Below are 18,876 nucleotides of genomic sequence, written 5' to 3'. Positions count from 1 at the left end.
TTCAACTCCTACACCAGGGACCTGAGCACAAAAATCCCAGCTGACACTCTAGTGCAAAACTGAGACAGAAAGAACACATGAGCCGTAAGCTGATTATCTATTTGCTCTCTCATATGGACACAGAATCATAGAATCCCTATGGTGCAGAAGGAGGCCATTGAGTCTGCACTGACTACAATCCCACCCAGGCCCTGTTCCCATAACCCCACATATTTACCCAGCTAATTCCATGCTATTAGGGCCAATTTAGCATGGCCAATCAACCTTACTTGCTTATCTTTGGACTGTGGGAGGAAACTGGAGCATCTGGAGGAAACCCACGCAAACACGGAGAGAACTCCACACATTGACCCAAGCCAGGAATTGAACTAGTCCACAACATAAATAATCTCAAGGCACCATTTCTAAGAGCAGGGGAGATATCCCTGGTGTCTAGACCAATATTTATCCCTCAACTATGATCATGAGAAAATAGTGCTGTTTTTCAGACATTACTGTGCGCAAATTAGTTGTGTTTCTCATATTACAATAGTTACTGCACTGCAAAGGTGCACTAGGTCTTACTGAGGTGATGAAAGACACAATATGAATTAGGGTTTATGATTCAATGAGGATTGTAAGAAAGCATCCCACGGGAAATACCAGGCATATCGAAAAATCAGATTTCATATGTGAAGTTACGCTAAGTGTGCTAAACAATGGAACGACGTACTGTAGACAGAGATAAGTAAGCCCTCAACAGATCAGATCAACAGTGTGCACTTCTCCCAGACACAGTCATGAATGGTGAAACATCTAATAATATGGGCAGGCTGTACAAATATCCCCATCTGCAATGGTAAGGGAGCCCACCACATCAGTGCTAAAGACAAGGCTGAAGCACATGCAACCATCTTTAGCCAGAAATATTAAGTGTAAGATCCATCTTGGCCTCCTTCTGAGGTGTCCAACACAACAGATGCCTGTCTGCAATTCTATTCACTCCACCTCATGTCACAAAATAGCAGAAGGCACTGGATACTGCAAAGACTGTGGATCCTGATAGCCTCCCAGCTGTAATACTGAAGACTTACGCTCCAGAACTAGCTGTGTCTCCAGCCAAGCTATGCTCTGAAAGCACTGGTGTCCACCCAGCAATGTGGAAAAAATTCTAGGTATGTCCTATTCATAAAAAAGCAGGAAAATACAACCTAATCAATTACCACAACATCAGTCTGCTCTCGATCATCGGCAAATTAATGGAAAGTGTCACTCTTGGTGCTATCAAGTGGCACTTATTCAGAAATAAGCTACTCATGGATGCTCAGTTTGGGTTCCAATGAAAACCACTAGGCTCCAGACCTCATTATTGTCTTGGGTTAAACATGGACAAAAGAGAAGAGTTGAAGTAAGAGTGACTGCCTTTGACATCAAGGCAACATTTTTACAGATTGTAGCATAAAGGAACCTTATCAAAATTAATGTCAATGGAAATTATGGGTGAAACTCTCCACTTGTTGGATTCATTCCTTGTACCAAAAAAGATTGATGTGATTGTCAGAGGTCAATCAACTCAGCCCCATAACATCACTGCAGGAGTTCCTCAGGGTAGTGTCCTAGGCTCAACCATCTTTGGCTGCTTCATCAATGACCTTTCCTCCATCATAAGCTCAGAGGTGGGAACATTCATTGATTACAGTTTTCAGTTCCATTCACAGTTCCTCAAGTAACCATGCAAGATCTGGATAGCATTCAGCTTTTGGCTAGTAAGTGGTAAGATTCCCAGGTATCACCATCTCCAACAAGAAAGTGTAACCATTTCCTCTTGATATTCAGTGGTATTGTGATCTTCACCCCACCCCCACATCCCCCCAGCCCACCCTGCCAACAACTTCCTGGGGCCTTACCATTGATCAGAAACCTAACTGGGTCAGTCATATAATTTCTGTGACCATAATCTCAGATCAAAGGCTGGGAATTCTGTGGCAGAAACATGCATGTCAACCATTTACAAGGCACATAAGGACTGTGATATAGTATTTTCTAATTGCCTGGATAAATATATCTCAAATAGTACTTAGGAAACTGGACACCATCCAGGACAAAGCAGCATGCTCGAACAGCACCATTAAACATTTGCTCCCTTTCACATTTGGAAAGTTGTGAGCAATTTTGAGCTCCATGTCTAAGGAAGAATTTCCTGGCCTCAGAGAGGGTCCAGAGAAGCTTCACAAGAATGAACCCAGGAATGAAAGCCTTGATCAATGAGGAGCGTTTGAGGACTCTGGGTCTGTACTACATGGAGTTTAGAAGGAAGAGAGGGAATCTCACTGAAACTTACAGAATACTGAATGGCCTGCATAAAGTGGATGTGGAGAAGATGTTTACATTAGTATGAGAGACTAGGATCTGAGGGCACAGCCTCAGAGTAAAGGGACAACCCTTTAGAACTGAGGTGAGGAGGAATTTCTTCAGCCAGAGGGTGGTGAATCTATGGAATTCGTTTGCTGGAGAAGGCTGTGGAGGCCAGGTCATTGAGTGTATTTAAGACAGACATAGATTCATGATTGGTAAGGAGGTCAAAGATAACGGGGAAACTGAAAGGAGAATGGAGTTGAGAAACATATTGGCCATGATTAAATGATGGAGCAGCCCAGATGGGCTGACTGGCCTAATTCTGTTTCTATATCCTATGATCTGATATGAAAAGGTTTTATTTTTCCTTGTCCTGCCATGAAATTACCAACACAGAATTGATGACACTCAAAGGGACTTCAAGCTCATTGCCTCCAATCAAGCTCAAGTACGATTTTAACTCCATCCCATCTTCTTAGAGAGCTCGAACCAATGGAACATTTCTACAGAAAGACAGGGGGTGATAATGGAAATATTTAGGTTTCCCCCGGAATTTTTTTTCTCCGTTGAAGGAGTGAATAAAGTGCAAATGCTTTTTTTCTCTCTCCCTGAAATGAGGAGAAGGAAATAAAATGGTAGCAAGGAAACTAATAAAGCCAGTCCCAGTGAATGAAAGTGAAACTTTGCACTTTTTCGACGAGAGAATCAGGGCTGGACACCACCCGGAACGTCAGGCCGGGGTGAGTGACAGGCGGGCTGACCAATCGGAAGGGAGGGGAGCGCGGGATGGCGGGCGGGGATCCAATGAGGGGGGTGGGAGAGAGAGGGGGGCGGGATCTGGCCGCCCAGCTGAGGTTGAATCCAGAGCAAAAGCGAAAGCGCTGGGGCTGCGTAGTGAGCTGGAGGAGCGAGAGGCAGCGTGTTCATATTAGAGGCTTCAGATGGAGGTGTGTTACCATTTTCTTTTCTATTAGCGCAAGCAGCCTAACATCTATTGCTTCGAGTGGTTGGTAGTTCTGTTCGCGATGTGACCAAACCATTTGTTTGTTTTTGAAGAAGCGTCTTCCCTCCCCCTATGGGCTCACTTCGTGTTGCTCTGCTCCTCTGACGGTTGCAGTTTCCAGCTTCGCAGCCGTGTTGGCTTTCCTCAGACCCTAAGATACCAGAGGCCGTACGGAGTATCTCAGTTCACCTCACTGACATCTGGCTAGGTCTTGGCAGCCGATTGTTTCTTTTAAAGCGTTTGCAGCATTTCGGCCTATCTTACTCTGCACACTGAACCCTGCCTGGGCATCATTTTGTGAGTCTGTGTGCATGAAAAGACTACAGCTTGGCGTTCTTCTCCCAGTTTTCGGGGGATGTCAGTGAAGAAAAGGGTCTTGGGATGGAATGCATGTCATTTTCAGTGTTCAGACAATATGGTGAAACAATTGAAAAGGATCAAGAAATGCCAGACTATATAATGGTTCTGATTTCCCTGTGCAATGTGCAGGGACATGAATAAGTAAATCGAAAAATCGTTGAGGAGAGCATGTCCTCATGGATGTGGCAGCATTTTGCTGGACCACTCTCCCCTCAAAGTGTGAATTATTAATAAAATCAAGGGCAAATTTCGTCAATAATTTTCTGATCATTTTATGCCTGCTGTGTATAAACTTTTTCTTGACTCTCCTGTTTACTCAAGTAAGGAAGAATTGCTGAGTTTTAACATTGATTTTGTTTTACTGATATTTTATTACATATTACATATTTTGATGCATTTTGTGAAATGTACATCATTGGCAAAGCATTGTTTTATTTTCCTATTTGACAGATTTTTTTTGTGTAGTAAATCAGTGTGGTTTATAGTAAACAATTCTATTAATGGTTCTGTAAAGTATAAACAAAGAAACATAGAAAATAGGAGTCAGCCACTAGGCCCTTCAAGCCTGCTCTGCCATTTATTATGATCATGGCTGATCATCCAACTTAGTTGCTTGATGCTGCCTCCACACCACCCCGCCCCCCCCCCCCCCGCCCACACCTCCCTCGCCCCTGCTTTATTTTTTGGTCCCCTTCACTGAGAGCTTTTTCCAACTCCTTGAAAACATGCAGTGTTTTGCCCACAACTCCAGTGGTAGCAAATTCCACAAGTTTACCTCTCCAAGTGAAGAATTTTCCCCTCATCACAATCCTAAAATGTTTCCCTGTATCCTTAGACTATGACCCCTAGTTCTGGACTCCCCCATCATCAGGACCATCCTTCCTGCATCCACCCTGTCTAGTCCTGTTAGAATTTATAGGTTTCTATGAGAGCCCCCCATATTCTTTTGAACTCCAGAAAACATATTCCTCATGGATTAAATCAATCCTCATATGTCAGTCGTGCCATCTCAGGAATCAGTCTGGTAAACCTTTGCTGCACTCCCTCTATAGCAAGGGCATCCTTCCTCAGATAAGGGAATCAAAACTGCACAGAATATTCCAGGTGTGGCCTCACTTAGGCCCTATATAATTGCAGCAAGATGTTCCTGCTCCTATACATGAATCCTCTTCCTATAAAGACTAGTATAACATTTGCCTTCCTTACCGCTTGCTGCACCTACATGCTTACCTTCAGTGACTGGTGTATGAGGGTACGCAGGTCTCACTGCACGTTCCTCTCTCTCAATCTATAGCCATTCTGATGATAACAGACTTATGCAGGGGATGATTCCATTAGGATTTGGCAGATTACCAGTTGTAGTTTCATTTCCCACACCAGTGATGCACTAACCAGGCTTTCATCTGTTCCCAGAATGATTTGTATTCTCCTGGAACAGGTTACTAGCCTATCACCAGTGGCCTATAGCGTGAGGCTGCCAGTACACATCAAGCATGGCTGACTGGGAGTCCTGCCATTGGTGTGTTGGAAGGATTTTGAAGGCTGATGCTCAACTTGTTTGTGCCCTGAACACACCTTCCTTGGCCAGCAAGTTCTTGGGCTTCTGGCTCAGAGGCAGGGATGCTACCCACTGTGTCACAAGACCTTCTAGTTAGCCAGTACTTCATCAAAATAATCATTAGTGTTGTGTGACGATGGACAACAATAGGCTTCTTGATCTCTTCCCATCTTTCATTTTCTTCCTCGCTGCATCTTTCCTGCAACTTCTGTACTGAAGCCAGTTGTGGTTGCGTGTATCACCATGCTGAGATCAGATAATTTAAGTAAGACTGAACATAGAAACTTCTTGAATTTTTCTAACTTTGCATCACACGAGTTAGGAACATTTACCTAGTGAGCGATGAGAGGGTTTAACAAAGGCATGGTCACTAAATGAAGTTCAATCAATCCATGACTCCACATTCAGGAAGAGGGGTGAAGGGAGAATGCTTTTTGCAAAAAATTTTTATTTATCACTGTTTAAGAAATGATATAATTGTTGGAAATGTATACTTAGAATTGGATTTTACTTCTTTCAGGTATTTCCTGAAGTCAGGGCGATCATTGACTTAAGCATTTTCAAGAACAAGACAGCTGAGGCACTTAACATCATTCAATTAGGCAAATCATTGGAAAAATGTCAGAATGGTTTAAATAGTTATGAAATTATTGATTCATTTGAAAAGATTAATGAAATTCACACAGAATTAACAAAACTTAAAATGAGGCCTTCTGGAGCAGAATCCACTAGGTTCTCCGGAGCAAAATCTATCAAGTCTTCTGATTCCAAGTCTGGCAGGTCTTCTGGCAGCACTGAGACTATGAGATCTTCTGGCACACCAGCTTATGCAACTATGGGCCCTGATTTAGTATTAACAGTAAGTGCAACAATTCTCCATTACATTGAAATGATTTATGGGAGCGACTTACAAAGAATAGAGAAAGATTTTGATGTTTGTAAACAGTCTACCTATCGAGACGATCTTGCTGAAATTCAATTTATACGTAAGAAGACTGGTATGCTATGTGAAGGCGCAACAGACAAATTTATGTCTCTGTATCAGTCAATTGCTACAAATTTAAAATTGGAAAAAGTAAATAATCCAGGCAGAAAAATAATGAGAAAAGACTTTGAAGCATCTTTGCAAAAGAAATTTCCTAAAGTCTTGATTACTGCAAAGGAAACAGAGTTTTTTATAATTGGAGACCCCATTGACGTGAAGAATGCCAAGGAGTTTCTCGAGAAAGTTCAGTTCAACCAATTTGATACTTGTGCAACGCCAAACAGTACAAATTCAAATAGGAGGCCACCTTCAACATCAGAGTACAAAACTAATTCAAATTCAGCTGCAGCAAGAAGTAAACTGGAGTCTAAAGATGAGGAGACAACCTGCCCAATTTGCTTAGAAGAAATTGAAGATCGAGAAACCTTGAAATGTAAACATTCATTCTGTAAGGAATGTATCAATGTGGCTTTTAAAACCAAATCTGCCTGTCCTATATGTGGAGAAGTGTATGGAGAGATAAGAGGAAATCAGCCTGAGGGTGGCAAGATGACTTTCAGGACCCTGCAGTTACATCTTCCTGGTTATGAAAAGTTTGACAGCATTGAGATACACTACGTGATACCAGATGGTGTTCAGGGGGTGAGTAATTGTTCTGCTATCGCCTCAAATTTATGAGTAAAAAATATAATTATAGAATCATCTAACCCCATAATTAATCCTTCATCCCTAGAGCCATTTTAATAATTATCTTATTTACCCTCTCCAAAGTCTTCACATCTTTCTAAGGTATGAGACCCAGAATAAGACACAATACTCCAGCTGGGGCCTAATGTTATTGTAGATTTAGCATAATTTCTGGCTTTTAGGTCTCTGCTTATAAAGCTTAAGAGCCAATATACTTTCTTAACTGCTTGAAAGATCTGTGGACAAGTATCTTCAGGTCTCCCTCTCTCTGTGCATCTTCATTAAAACTGTGCCATTTAGGATGTATTGTCCTTCTTCCTTCTTCATAGCCAAATACTTCACACTTCTCTGCATTAATATGCCACATGTCTTGTCTCATGCCATCCACTTCAGCATATCTTTCCATTTGCTTTTTTCTTGTGTACTCAACATATTTGCTTCTGAAAGCTTGTAAACAGTCTGCTTCCTAAGATAATAAGGTCACTGAAACACTCCTTGAATGAAGAAAGTTCACTATTGGATCTGCTAATGACAATCTTGTGATTATAGCCTTAGGTTTTGGATTCACCCACAAATGGAACAATTCTCTTCCCAAATGCCATGTCCAGCCAATCCATAAGTTTAAAGACCTCTATTGGGTCTCTTTTAATTTTTCTCTTTCCTGCTGAAATGATTTGTGGGGTCATGTTCTGAACTTGTTTCTTGGGTTCCTACCAGTTAAAATTTAAGATGAGCTGTAAGTGAAGGTGCTGAATACAGGACACTGGAATTTACATCCCAATGTAAAACACAACAATTTTTATTAATTTTGTATTTTTCATTCATTGCACAGTCACTTTTGCACACAGTTAATGCCTCACAGTGAGCTTTGCCTTCATTCTCAGAGAAACACTAGTTAATATATTCCTTTTTAAATTTAAAATTTTAAATATAGATTCAAGTAATAAATGGAATTCAATGCTAGTCTTGGTGTCTATGAAACAGTGGCTGATGCTTAATTGCTGCCCTTTGAAATGGCCTAGCAAACCACTCTGTTTAACAGCAGTTTGAGATGGATAATAAAGTGCTAGCCTTGCCAGTGACATACATATATTGTAGAGAATAATCACAGAATTCTTACAATACAGAAAGAGGCAACTCGGCTCATCAAATCTGCATTGGCAATGATCCCACCCGGATCCTATCCCCGTAATCCCACATATTTACCTTGAAAATCCCTCTGACACTAAAGGGCAATTTAGCATGGCCAATTAACCTAACCCATACATCTTTGGACGGTGGGAGGAAATTGGAGCACCTGGAAGAAACACATACAGACAGAATGAGTGTGCAGACTCCACACTAAACCAGGAATCGAACCCAGCTCCCAGGTGCTGTGAGGCAGCAGTGCTAACCACTGTATCACCCATGACATATCCCAAGACAGATTTTTTTATTTCGTATGTTCTTTTTGGGGCTTATTAAGATAATTTTGTGTTGAATTTCTTGATCTGTTCAGCACTGTGATTGCCCCTGCTGATAACGTTACAGCAGGCTAAAACATTCTGATCCAAATTTTGGCCTGGAATCAGAGTCAAACCCAAATCCTAAAGGTTAAAGAACAGTGTAACATCCCTTGAATTTGAACCTCCCATTCCTGTTTGATATCTCAGTAATGAACAATATAAAGAGGAACTTACCCAAAATATTTAGTAGTTATGTCCTGGAAGTATCCGGGACCTCAGTGCTTCAGATGGGAATGGTACAAATTTAGCAAATAAGTTGAGGGCTGGAAACTTGGGGCAGAGTTAACTCCAGAGGGTATCTGTGGATCTTGGTGTAACTGTGGATGAGCAACTTTAAAGCCATAGGATTTATCAGTTCCTACCTACACGTTAGGGGGCAAAAAAAGTCCCATGCAAGAAAAATCTGAACAAGCAGTATTCAACAGCTTTACAAAGCAAATACATAACATTGTACAGGAATCAACACAGATTGGTACATTATAACAGTGAACACACTTCTAAAATATTTCATTGGCTGTAAAATGCTTTGGAACATCTTGAGGTCATGAAATATGCTATATCATTGGATGTCTTTCTTTTTGGAAGCCTTATTAATTCTAGTTGCTGAACCAGTAGCACTTAACAAATATGAAACATAGTACAAGATCTTTTCTAAGAAGTCATCAAAGTTACAGATAAAATTCATCAAAGTTTGTGAATTGTTTGTAACTTCCACTGTTTCTGGAATCGTTTTATGTTCTGCGAATCCTGTGACAAATTACAAAATGAGGAGGAAGTACTTACTTTAATCTCTAATGCAACTTATGAGGAGTAAATCAATCAAAGGTAGTTTGATTCTGCGAGGTGAAGTTCAGATATTAGAAATACCAGCAATTGATTTTTTTTTGTGAACTAATTATTTATTTAAAATGACATGTTTTGTGTCTTTTCTAAGGTCCCTTTTTCCCTTTGTTCTGCTGTGGCTTTACTTCGTTGAACTGTTGTATACTACCTGGTCAGTGTATAGAACTTTTTCCCCTCATTGCCTCTTGACATTCAATGGCATTACCCTCACAGTAGCCAATATATTCACTGCTCCCTCTGACCCAAGCTGAAATACTGGTGCCCACGCAATTAGTTTTAGTTAAAGTGATCATTCTCATGGTCCTGAATAGTCTATTAGAAGATGCTGGGTTAACTGCAAACCAGTTATATCTGGATCAGTTTCCTGCCAGTTTAGACTGGAAAACAACCCAAGATATTTTTGGGTATGTATTTAGCAATGACTTCTAAATCATATTTATTACCTGACCATCTTTTTCCCCTTTGCTCCTGAAGACGTTAATTCTTATCCATCTGGCAGAGATAAGCTAAGTCAGCAGAAACCAAAGATCACACATTTGAATTTCCCTGATGGGTTTGTCTTGATAAACTGGATCACTGGATAAACCTGCTGAGTTCTCAGGACTAGCCTAATCAGTGTTTTTTTAAATTAGTAAAGCATTTAACATTTTATACAATCTATAGGTAGAGCATCCTAACCCTGGGCAAAGATACTATGGTACAACGCGTACTGCTTATTTACCAGACAATGCTGAAGGGAGAAAGGTGTGCAAACTGCTACGACGTGCCTTTGATCAAAGACTGATCTTCACTGTTGGAACATCCAGCACCACAGGGAGAAGTAACGTGGTAACATGGAATGATATTCATCACAAAACCAATACGACAGGAGGACCGTCAATGTAAGTCTGGTATTAATAATTATTAAACCCATTTAGCATTAATGCCTGAATTATTTGAGCAGTGTGATGATACTGTGACTTTAAGATAAATATGTTGTATCATGTTTCTTGTGAAAGTTGTGTTTATACTTCAACTCTATTTAACAATGCTGAATTGTCTACAACCAGCAGCTCTCATGCTGAGTGTGCCGAAGGTTAATTACTCCTATTTATTGAAGTATTTGTTTTAATCTGAAATAATGCTTTGTTGTTATTCTTAGAGTTGTTCCTTGGGATTTCATAGTTGGGTTTGTTTAGGTTGATTGACAAGACAATTATATGAGTGGGTAAGCTAGGCTTATAGAGAGGAAAAACAGGCAGATGCAATTTGAATCTGAAAAAGAGCAGTAGTTTTTTTCCATCTGTCTCTTTTTCTGGAAATTGAAGTCTGGGGACCTGCTAGACAATAAGTATCTCTATCCAGAGATCTGCAAGAGGTGTTTTTTTCTTCTTTTTTCTCTCTCCCCCCCCCCCCCCCCCCACTGGAGTTTGGCTGTTGTGATGACAGGCATTCCTCCGGAGGCTGCTGTCAGAGAGTCAGAAGTTGAATGTCTCCCTGTATCTCTGTCCAGAGAGATTAAAAAACTGGACGACTGAAAAGTCACATAAGCGGAAGTGTTTGCTAACTGATTCTGAAGAGATGCTTACATCTATGGGGGTGTTGCTTCAATTGGAATTAATAGAAATAGAAACCAGTAAAGGAGTATATCTTGCCATACTTAAGTATTTCAACTGGTAAAAGTTATGCCAATTGTTTGTTAGAACAACACAGCACAGGAAACAAGCCCTTTGGCCCCACAGGCCTACGCCGCCATTTTAATATTCAGTGAGTGCCCTCTTCTACCTATGACCTTTGTCTATGCCTATTGGACTCCACAATAAAGGTGTGCAAATTTACAGAATTATAACCAGATTGAGGGACACCTAATTTAGGGACAATTTGTTAACACCAATCAGCCTAAGAGCACGTTTTTGGGGTGTGGGAGGAAACTGGAGCATCGGAGAAAACCCACACAAGCGCGGGGAGAATGTGCAAACTCCTACAGACACCGGCCCAAATCCATGTATCTGCACAGCAAACAGTGATAGTCACTGAGCTGTCATGTTGCCCGTCAGCTGGTCCAGTTTAAGCGTACACTAACGACGTGAAGCACTAGGCAACTCTCGAAGCAACATCCAAGAGCAGCCCTCGCACGACCCACCATGTGTATGCCCCTTGTTGGACAACAAGGCGGACCGAATCACCTGTGGACGTTAAAAAAAAGACATCAATGAACATAAACAACTTGTACAGACATTCACATTACAGACATTATATTTTAACTGTGTTAAAGAAAGTTTGTTTTAATAAAAACTTCCTACTCTATCAATAGAATCTTACCTGGAGCGAAGCACCTTATCGCACCATTGTTAAAATCAGAAATAGTTGTGGTCTAGGCTAACTTCATAACATACCTTGGAGTTCCTGAACTGCTCCTTAACAATAGGATGCAACAGTTTATAGATATGTTCCTTGTGACTTCCAGGCACTGATTTCACCACAGTAATGGCTGAAAATGGGTGCTACCACATGGTTCCTGTAGTACACTCTGCCTGAAATTTTTTTCCATGAATTGAGGGGAAACGCAGGCAGGGTGTACAATTTGTCACCACTACCAGCTGTTTTAAGTGAATTGTATAGTATTAACTTAGTTGAAGCTTATAATTTTAATAGATAACAAAACAAAGACAGAAAACACTAGGTGGAAATGCGCAGCAGCATCCAGCTGACTCTTCTGAAAAAAGGGTCATCGACCTGAAATGCTAACACTGTTTCTCTCTCCATAGATGCTGCCTGACCTGCTGAATATTTTCAGCATTTGTGTTTTTGTTTCAGATTCCCTGAATCGTATTTTAGTGTTTAAATTTTTTAATCTAGCAAATCAAAGGAATGGCATAGTAATTTGGGCACCTTTCACCCCTCAGAACGATGCAGCAAATGTATTGTATACTATGTGCAACTTACTTGAAATGTTGGAGGCATATTTCAACAAGTGCAACACAGGTTGATCAGCTGTGATTTGTATAACAATGAAACATAGTTTCCTCACACTTCTATTGATATTATTAGAGAGAGAGAGAGGAGCTGTACCTAGAAGATGCACCCTTTTTAATTTCAAAGAGAATCTTATCAGGCTTCCGACACCCTCCACCTATCCACCAGTAATAGAAGCTTCAGAATTACTGTTTGCCCTGTCTGTAACACATTACGGGTACATCCTGGCAAGGCACAATCATGAATATTCAAGGCTTTACAGAGGCAAAGCTCCCAGTTGCGTTCACTAATCTAGAAGCAGCTTTGGTACATGGTGCACATATGTGCAATAGAAGACAGTCGCATATCCAAGGTCCTTTTGTTGAAGTAACTGGAGCTGGATGAGCAATGGGACACCCAAGGCTCTGTTTCAAGAATGATGCAAGCTTGACATGGCAGTCATAAACAATCACTCTTGGGAGTCAATAGCTGGTGGAAGAGGGAAATAATGGAAGCTCCTGGGGGCTAGCAAGCATAGCCATGAGGACCAGTGGCCACAGGTGCCAATGCTGAAAGCAGCAACCCTCATTGGTAGCTTCACTTGCAGTACTTATGGCACAACCTCCCTCAACAACGGACTTAGTCAGCCCTCAGCGAAAGTGCATCAGATGAAGGCATCCCACCTAAATAAGAACATAAGAACATAAGAAATAGGAGCAGGAGTAGGCCATCTGGCCCTTCGAGCCTGCCCCGCCATTCAATAAGATCGTGGCTGATCCGTCGTGGCTCAGTTCCACTTTCCCGCCCTCTCCCCATAACCCTTAATCCCCTCTCTTATCAAAAACCCATCAACCCGCTTCTTAAAAATATTTAGCGAGGCAGCCTCCACCACTTCAACGGGCAGAGAATTCCAGAGATTCACCACCCTTTGAGTGAAGAAGTTCCTCCTCAACTCCGTTCTAAACCGCCCCCCCCTTTATCTTGAGGCTGTGCCCCCTAGTCCTACTGTCTTTTTTGAGCGGGAAGAGTCTCTCCACCTCTATCCTATCCATCCCATTCATCATCTTATACGTCTCAATGAGATCTCCCCTCATTCTTCTAAACTCTAACGAGTACAAGCCTAGTTTATTCAGCCTCTCCTCATAGCTCAACCCCCTCAACTCCGGTATCAGCCTAGTAAACCTCCTCTGCACTCCCTCCAAGGCCAAAATATCCTTGCGCAGGTGCGGCGCCCAAAACTGCACACAGTACTCCAGCTGCAGCCTCACCAATGCCCTATACAGCTGCAGCAAGACCTCCCTACTTTTATATTCAATCCCCCTCGCTATGAAGGCCAGCATCCCATTCGCCTTCCTGACCACCTGCTGCACCTGCAGGCTGGGTTTTTGCGACTCATGCACAAGGACCCCGAGGTCCCTCAGCACCGTCGCCTGCTGCAGTTTTTCGCCCCGTAAGTAATAGTCCTTCCTACCATTCTTCCTACCAAAGTGGACCACCTCACACTTGCCAACATTAAATTCCATTTGCCATTTCCTGGCCCATTCGCCCAGCCTATCTAGATCCTTCTGCAGACTCTCCACACCCTCCGCACAATTTGCCTTTCCCCCAATCTTGGTGTCATCAGCAAATTTCGACACCCTACACTCGGTTCCCTCCTCCAGATCATCTATATAAATGGTAAATAGCTGAGGCCCCAGCACCGACCCCTGGGGCACCCCACTAGTCACCAACCGCCAATCCGAATAGCACCCATTGACCCCCACTCTCTGCCTCCTATTTGACAACCAATCCTCTATCCACGCTAACACCCTACCCCCAACTCCATGTCCTCTGACCTTCTGCAGTAACCTCTTGTGAGGTACCTTATCAAACGCCTTCTGAAAATCCAGAAAGACCACATCCACCGGCTCTCCTCTATCCACCGCCCTAGACACATCCTCATAGAACTCCAGTAAATTTGTCAGACACGACTTCCGTGTTGCGTCTGCCCTATCAAGCAATTCCCTTCAAGATGCCTCGCAATTTCCTCCTTAATGACGGATTCTAACATTTTACCTACCACAGACGTTAAACTAACCGGCCTATAATTCCCCGCCTTTTGCCTGGCACCCTTCTTAAACAACGGCGTAACATTAGCCGTTTTCCAATCTTCCGGCACTTCCCCGGAATCCAGCGACGTCTGGAAAATAACCACCAAGGCATCCACTATAACCTCCGCCATTTCTTTCAGAACCCTCGGATGCATTCCATCCGGTCCTGGGGACTTGTCCACAATCAGCCCCTCCAGTCTGTTGCGCACCACCTCTCTAGTAACAGTAATGTCATTAAGACCCTCCAGTCCTGCCACCTTTCCATCGCTAAATGGACTGTTTACTGTGTATACTCCATCTCTCGGATGGAAAGATACCAGTTGACTGGTTCTTTCTGCCAATGGAAACAGTTTTTCCCTATCTATTCTGTCCAGATTGAAGGTCAACCCCATCATATCTCTTACATTTGCTTCTTTAAAGTGAACCAACCGAACTTCCTCAGTCTAAGCCTGGGTGATTGCAAGCATATTGAGTTTTGGAGCTACACCCACCCAGGCGTTTTGGAATATTCCATTACTGTTCCATGTTTTGTAGATAATGGACAGACTTTGGAAAGTCAGAAGATGAGTTAATTGCTGCAGCATTCCTAGCCTACTCTCCTAGCAGCTTTATTTATGTGGATCATGAGGTTAAGTTTCTCATCAATATTAACCTCCCAGAATATTGATAGGCAATTCAGTGATGGTAATGCTGTTGAATGTCGAGGGGAAGCGATGAGCTTTTCACTTGTTGAAAAAGGAGAGGAATTACTTTATGGAGAAGGAAAAATGATTATCTTCATTAGTTTCTTCTATTATGTGTTGAAACCTGGGAAGGATTGCATAAACTGAGTTGTTCAGTGTATTTTATAGTGGGACAATAAAAGTGTCCCATTTGCACTTAATGTTAAATTCTGAACAAAGAAAAACAGCCTGATTGTATTAATGTCATCCATCCCTGTAAATACTGTGGGGTGGTGTAATGAATGACATTGCCATTATAGAACAAAATTGTAAAGTTGTTGGTTCAGGCTCTGCTAAACATGGTGGCAAATAGGTTAGAATAGTGACAGAAATTTTGTGAACAAGCTGCCAACAAGCAGAATGTTTCACATTCTGTGGCATATAAATATTTTACATTTGTATCGTGAAAGGCACACTACCAGCCTTCAAAATCAATGTCTGGCAGCTTCAGTATTTTGATTGCCCCAGCCTCCCCCGGTACATTTGTTCTGGTTAACTATGTTATGAGATTTGAGTCACAGAACAGACCTGACAAGAACAAAGCATTTACTTAATGTGTTCGTGTGTAACACGTCTGTTTGGTCAGGATGTACAGATTTGGTAGATATTTGCAGCCATCATAGAGGATCTGGTTTGATTTAATTTGAATTTGATTTGTTATTGTCACATGCATTAGTATACAGTGAAAAGTATTGTTCCTTGTGTGCAATACAGACAAAGCAAAGCGTTTGTAAAGAAGGAAATGAGAGAGTGCAGAATGTAGTATTACAGTCATAGCTAGGGTGTAAAAGCATAGAACGAGAATAAAAGAATTAAAAGCTATGCTCAGGCACAGCTTGCAAGAAGTCAGTTCGCTCGAGCACTATCTTGGGAGGTTTTTGGAAGGATAGTTGTCAGCAGCATGGCAAACAAATCAACCAGCAGATATTCTGATTAGCGCACAGGGTTCATAAGAACATAAGAAATAGGAGCAGGAGTAGGCCAACTAGCCCCTCGAGCCTGCCCCGCCATTCAATAAGATCATGGCTGATCTGTCGTGACTTAGTTCCACATTCCCGCCCTCTCCCCATAACCCTTAATCCCCTCTCTTATCAAAAACCCATCAACCCGCGTCTTAAAAATATTTGGCGAGGTAGCCTCCACCACTTCAACAGGCAGAGAATTCCCCTTACAGAAAAGCTTAAGAGGTTAAGGAGGGATTTAGTGATGTGTTCCAAACCATGAAATGTTTCGATAGAATAAACAAGGCAAACCTGTACCTGTGTAGTTTCCTCCAGATGCTCCAGCTTCCTCCCACAGCCCAAAGGTGAGTGGGTTAGGTTGATTTGGCCATGACAAATTGACCGTAGTGTCAAGGGGATTAGCAGGGTAAATAAGTGAGGTTACGGGAATAGGGTCTGGGTGGGATTGTGGTCAGTGCAGACTTGATGGGCTGAATGGCCACCTTCTGCACTGTAGGGATTCTATGATGTTTCCTGGAGCAGCATAGTCAATAATCAGAGGAAATATGTTTAGCAATGGAACCAGAAGCACCATGTCAAATACCACTGTCATGTAGAATGAGTATGTAGCTCACATTAGACCCATGACAATGATATTGCTAGCATGTGAAGTAAATATCCTGGTTTGATTAAAAAGTATTGTTTTCCTTAGGTTTGGGTATCCTGATCCAACCTATCTGGCACGTGTGCAGGATGAGTTGAAGGCCAAAGGCATATGCTGAAATATACTGATTGCAACAGTTAAGTAAAATAATGCTGTGGATTATAGAAATTGACTGCTTCTGTAGATTTAAAACAATTTTATTAAGGTCATATGTAGTGCATAACAATCATTATTGTTCAACTTTGCCATGCAACATTAGTTTAAATAATCATATCTGAAAATATTGCAATTTGATTTTGCCCCTTAGATGTATAAATAATTCACTTAAAATTCTGTATTAATTTTTTATTGCAACAGTTTCCGTATATTATGTAAATGTAATGGTATGCCTTTTACATTGTTGCAACTAGTGGGTCTGCAGTGGCTAGTATCTTATCATTCCCATCTGTAATGGTAGTTCTGTATTTTGGGTCCATGTACAAAACCCGTGAATCCAACTTCAGTACATCTTCCAAAATGTTTGAAATCAAGGAATTCTAGTTTCTGCTGAAAAGGGGAAGGAAAGCAGACTGAAACAACATTTCAAACAGAGATGTGGGGGGAGAAAAAGAGAAACAAAACTACACCAGACTAGTATGAAAATTCTCAAGCTTTTACTTTGTCTTTGTGATTTCTGCATTGCACTCACTCCTGACTCACTTGCTCATCTAGGTCAGAGGACTTATAAAATTACACTCTACCATATAGCACAACACTTTTGTGCTGACCTTTGAATACAGGAAGACAGTAAAGAATTTGTGGAGAGAAAAAAATCACATCAAGAATGGGTTAGCAAAGATTTGAGGCAAGGCAGTCTTTAATAAAACAAAAATAATAATTAATGGCACTTCAAGGCATTTTCCTATGTTACCTCAATATCACTTTTGTAACCTGGATCCCATTAACATAACTTTTCAATTAACTCTAGTTGGTATAATTTTTAAGTGTTTTCTTTCCTTTGCATATTTAAAAACCCCTGGAGAAATTGCAATCTGCAGGAGAAAAGTATACTGTGAGAACTGGTGTTAAAAAGGGTAAATGTTCAGTTGTTACTCAGCAATGATTTTACAGCAATGTGGGAATTCATAAAACATCTGGAGCAACTTCACTTAAGTTTTAAGTTGCCATTTTCATTTTGAGATTCCATTTATCAGTTCCACATTAAGCATGTGGTGTATATTTCTCTATCATTGATCTTAGTGACGCCACATTTCACTGGAACAATAGTTAGCTGTTTAAGACTGTACATAAACTTCAAGGTCTGTCTTGTCTTTCTGGTCTATAATGTTCAACTGTTCGATTGAGTTACTGCCTTGAACTTGCTATTCTGCTATATATAGTCTGTTTTCAGGTAATGCCCATAACCTTTTGTTATCTGGGTAGAAAAGTGGTTATTGGATTAGAATATTGCTTTTGAAATGCTGTGTGATATTATCACTTGAAGCAATATCAAATTCCTCTGTCTGTTATCTTAACTGGTCTGTTACCTTCATATTTGATTAAGGTATCCTAATGTACTCATTTTCAATTTCAAAGTTACATCAGCTTGCTTATTGTTGAAATTCTGTTCATGGCTGAGTCTTTTAAAATAAACAAAAGTTAAAATAATACTGGTGCCGATGTCTTACCTGACTGCTACATATTTTCTTGCTTTAAAATAAAATTGCATCACACCTCATCTGGTAATTTTATATTCTCTTATCATTGCAATGTGTGAATCTGTGCTGTGCATTTCCAGATGACTCTTTATTTTAGTTCAAAGATTGATCTCCGGGATTTTCCAATAAGCCTTTTTCCAAAGCACCATTTGTGCCGTTATCGTTCAGTGAAGTTAATACACAATAACTCAACCCTGTTTAAATGTAATTTTAGCTGAATCAGCAGACAGATCAGTCAGCCACAGGAAATTATGGATAGGCTTGTTATGGGTGAGTTACTTGCAAAGCATTTGACGTGTATGAGTATTTTGTGCTTTGCAGCTCAACCAATTTTTTTGTTATTAGCTAGCAGCCACTGTACTATCCAGTTCAAGAAACAGATGACAGTGGATATTCCTTAATCTATACTGATCTTGTGTTGAAAAGAAAATAGAATTACAGAGAACCAAAATAACCTTGTTCCTTTAAGTGACTCAATGGCAGAATTTAGCTTTGGTTCTATTTTCAATTATTTGAGGTGAGTTGGTTACAATGTGAGCAAGTTTGGGAAAAA

General features: G+C 41.1%; 1 protein-coding gene across 1 annotated transcript; it reads left to right on the top strand.

Annotated features, from left to right (window-relative positions):
- The first annotated feature begins 3,188 nt into the window (after nucleotides 1–3,188).
- LOC145340935 (E3 ubiquitin-protein ligase DTX3L) lies at nucleotides 3,189–18,281 on the top strand. Its single transcript, XM_080185540.1, has 4 exons — nucleotides 3,189–3,281; nucleotides 5,776–6,882; nucleotides 9,939–10,156; nucleotides 16,675–18,281. The coding sequence occupies exons 1-4, from the start codon at nucleotides 3,276–3,278 to the stop codon at nucleotides 16,742–16,744; spliced, it is 1,401 nt and encodes a 466-aa protein (XP_080041666.1). The 5' UTR covers nucleotides 3,189–3,275; the 3' UTR covers nucleotides 16,745–18,281.
- The last annotated feature ends 595 nt before the right edge of the window (nucleotides 18,282–18,876 follow it).

This window comes from Carcharhinus amblyrhynchos, chromosome 1 (assembly GCF_965287045.1).
Source record: "Carcharhinus amblyrhynchos chromosome 1, sCarAmb.v2.hapA, whole genome shotgun sequence".
NCBI lineage: Eukaryota > Metazoa > Chordata > Chondrichthyes > Carcharhiniformes > Carcharhinidae > Carcharhinus > Carcharhinus amblyrhynchos.
This window is presented reverse-complemented; position numbering and strand designations above follow the sequence as displayed.

Excerpts from the sequence above, each read along its gene's own strand:
- LOC145340935 (XM_080185540.1), top strand. Across the intron at positions 6,883-9,938 it reads TACCAGATGGTGTTCAGGGG|GTAGAGCATCCTAACCCTGG; the intron begins GTGAGTAATTGT and ends TACAATCTATAG. Across the intron at positions 10,157-16,674 it reads ACGACAGGAGGACCGTCAAT|GTTTGGGTATCCTGATCCAA; the intron begins GTAAGTCTGGTA and ends TGTTTTCCTTAG.